The sequence below is a fragment of the Lupinus angustifolius genome, chromosome LG06, assembly GCF_001865875.1.
Source record: "Lupinus angustifolius cultivar Tanjil chromosome LG06, LupAngTanjil_v1.0, whole genome shotgun sequence".
Taxonomy (NCBI): Eukaryota; Viridiplantae; Streptophyta; class Magnoliopsida; order Fabales; family Fabaceae; genus Lupinus; species Lupinus angustifolius.
In genome coordinates this window covers 4416422-4419575 of record NC_032014.1, presented here as the reverse complement: position 1 = coordinate 4419575, position 3154 = coordinate 4416422, and the positions used below count along the sequence as shown (strand labels likewise).

At 32.5% G+C, this 3154-nt stretch overlaps 1 protein-coding gene across 2 annotated transcripts; it reads right to left on the bottom strand.

The window, feature by feature from the left end:
* On the bottom strand, positions 551-2631 carry LOC109349115 (40S ribosomal protein S13-like). 2 transcript variants are annotated; one of them, XM_019589798.1, is made up of 6 exons: positions 2496-2631; positions 2313-2385; positions 2066-2204; positions 1564-1750; positions 752-823; positions 551-706 (listed from the first exon to the last, which is right to left on the bottom strand). In XM_019589798.1, the coding sequence occupies exons 1-5, from the start codon at positions 2516-2518 to the stop codon at positions 790-792; spliced, it is 456 nt and encodes a 151-aa protein (XP_019445343.1). In that variant the 5' UTR covers positions 2519-2631; the 3' UTR covers positions 551-706; positions 752-789. The 2 variants fall into 2 exon arrangements, with proteins under 2 accessions (XP_019445343.1, XP_019445342.1); XM_019589797.1 differs by having other exon boundaries at positions 551-823.

The window sequence follows — 3154 nt, the reverse complement described above, 5'->3', positions numbered from 1 at the left end:
ACCTGAATTAAACAGGTTTAAAAAAAGGGTGTAATTTTATAATTATATATTAATCGGGTTTGGTGAAATTAGAGATAGATATTAATTGTACCAAACAAACCCAAAAATTGAACTCAAGTAAAACCCACAAATAGTTTTCCCTATTAAATTCGGGTTAAGTTCAGACAAATATCGACAAATTCAGTTTTCATTACCATCCTATTTTGGTGGATGCATTGTCATGGACAACTTAGCACGAAACGCATGCAGATTGACCCTATGCAGTGGGGATATTTGATGTAGGTCCCAAAGATTTATCTATGTCCACCCATTACTTATCAATAGGCAGATCCAAGGTCACATAACTACTGAATCTGGAGCTAAACTATACACAATTTTTTTAAAATTTAATAAACCATATTGGTGCAACAAGGGAATCCTAATAGCTTTATCTTCAAATACACAGCTGATATCATGTTTAAAAATTATAATACTAAATTACTTAAGTTAACTCCATTCACCCTATTATCTTTCCTTTCACTTCAGAAACAGAATTCCAGAACAAATGCAATAAAAATAAGATCCTTCTAAACTTTAGAGATAAATATTAAAAGTGAAAAACAAACAGCAGCTCATTATCCAACAGATAAAAGAAAAAGTAAACAACATCCATGTAATAAAACATAAGTTCTTAGCAAAACAAGACACCACATCCCCTAACAATAGCCTCCAAATAAACTTCAACCTTGTGGAAGATTGATAGTCCAACGGCAGCCAGAGCGGCGAAATGGAGGAAGGTCGATACGATCTCTAAGCAACCAGAGTGCTGGCAGTTGTTGACTCACTGCAAATATCAAAGGTCGTTAGTGAAATTGCACCAAACAAAAAAGCAAGGTAAGTGCATTAACACTAAAAAGTGCTAAGGCTAAGAAGGAATAACAAGCTAAGAAACATATGTAATATATCAGAATAATATCCTGATGTGCCATTGAACAACACTTCTAAGAAAGTCTACATGGCTATTTGTCTAACATAACCTTTTTACACCATTTCTGGGTAACAAACTTATTATAATTACAAGTGATAAGTTGCATGTGGTCAATATGTTACCCAAGCAATTATAAAACATGTTTTCGAAAACAAAGTTGAAGTGTTGTAGGTGGAATCCAAAGCACCGAAAACAAAAGATGGTATGATTAGATTAATTTTGTTATTGATTACACTGTTTTAGAGGAGGCATACATAAAAAATAGAGCAAAAGATTCAAGTATCTCGAAGATGTTTAGTGTCCACTGTCCACAATACTAGTCACTCAATGGCCAAAATTACTCTCTATGAAGCATGAACAAAGAAATTCACTTTTGGGGACCTAGAGAGTAATTCCATCATCCAGAGACTAATTTGACCATTTCCAAATGAAAAATCAGATGACATAACAACATTTGTATACACAGTAAATAATAAGAAAATCGAAGACGTATTTTTATCATGACTGCCAATAACACCCAAAAAAAGACAAATTATAAAACCACTCAAGGACCAACAACAGAGTAATCAAATGGATGACAATGGCAGAGCACTTACTACTTCCAGACAGGTGGGAGCTTCTTGGTCTTCTTGTAGTAACGAGCAAGACGGTGAATTCTGCTCTCCACGAGAATCAACCTAAACTTGGAATCCTTATCCTTCCTGTTCCTCTCAAGATGCTTGCGGATCGAAACAGCCTTCTTAATCAAGTGGTAAAGATCCTCAGGAATCTCAGGTGCAAGCCCTTAAACCAAAACCAACCCAACTCAAAAAAATCAATTTTTCTCACAATTATACAAAAACAATTATAAATGAAGTCCTTAAAACAAAACCAACCCAACCCAACTCCAAAAAAAATATTTTCTCCCAAAACATAACAAAAACAATTATAAACAAATTCCTTCAAACAAAACCAACCCAACTAAAAAACTCATTTTTTTATTATAAACAAGGTCCTTAAAACAAAACCAAACCCAATTAAAAAATATAATTTTTTTCCTCATACAATAACACAAACAATTATAAATAGATTTATCATATAAAATTTACAGTATTATACCGTGAGCTTTGAGGATACGGAGGATTTTGTTGCCGGTTACACTCTTAACCTGAGCAATACCATGAGAATCTCTGAGAATGACACCAATCTGTGATGGAGTCAAACCCTTCTTTGCAAACTTGCAAATATTCTCTTCCACCTATAAATGAACCAACCCACATATGAAAAAAAAACAGAACTTTAATATAAGTAAGTAATCATTATATTATATTTAAAAATAAATAAATTTAAAAATATTGAAATTTACATCTTGAGTAGAGATCTTGAGCCAACTTGGAGGTGTTCTCTTATAAGGCAATGCCGATGCTGACATACCCTTACTGCAACATCAAAAACAATTACCAAAAATTCAAAAAAAATTCAAAAAAATTCAAAAAATTGAGTGGTGTTGTTAAGAAAGGAGAGTGAGATTAGAAGAATTGATACTCACCCACTGCTATGCATACGCCCCATGATTGATTGTTGTGTGTTGCGGCTTCGGTTCTGATTGAATTAGGGTTTTGAGATTGCTCTCTACAGAAAACGAAGCTGAAACCCTAGCTGCTATGTTGTGTGAGAGTGAATGGTGTTGCTGCTCTTATAACATGAAGTGGGCTCAGATAATCAAAATACCCAGACCCAATCTATTAGAAAAATATCCAGCCCGCAATAACAATATTTTATAATGAGTCTAAACGATTTTTTAAGTAAAGTTATACAAATTATTTTTCCTTCATAAATTATTGGTGCTATATGGATGAGATGAATATAGTCTTTTAAACAAAATTTATATCATTAGTGTAACTTCAAGGGGTATTAGTAATTTGCTAAAACTTGAAAATTCATAGAGTTTGAGTACCATATTAGATAATTTCATTGGATCTGAACTTTTTAGGTCGAATCGGCTAGACTATATTATAACTAAGTTCGAGTTCGGCTTATCTGAGAGAATTTAGACTACCCATTTTTTTATTTTTTGGAATCTTTGGGTTGGTAATAAGCCTTACAGGAAATTTGTTTTACAACATAATTAAATTATGAATTATAATAAAAATATATGCTAAATATTATTGTTATGAAATTTGAGAAAAATATAAATATCTATAATTT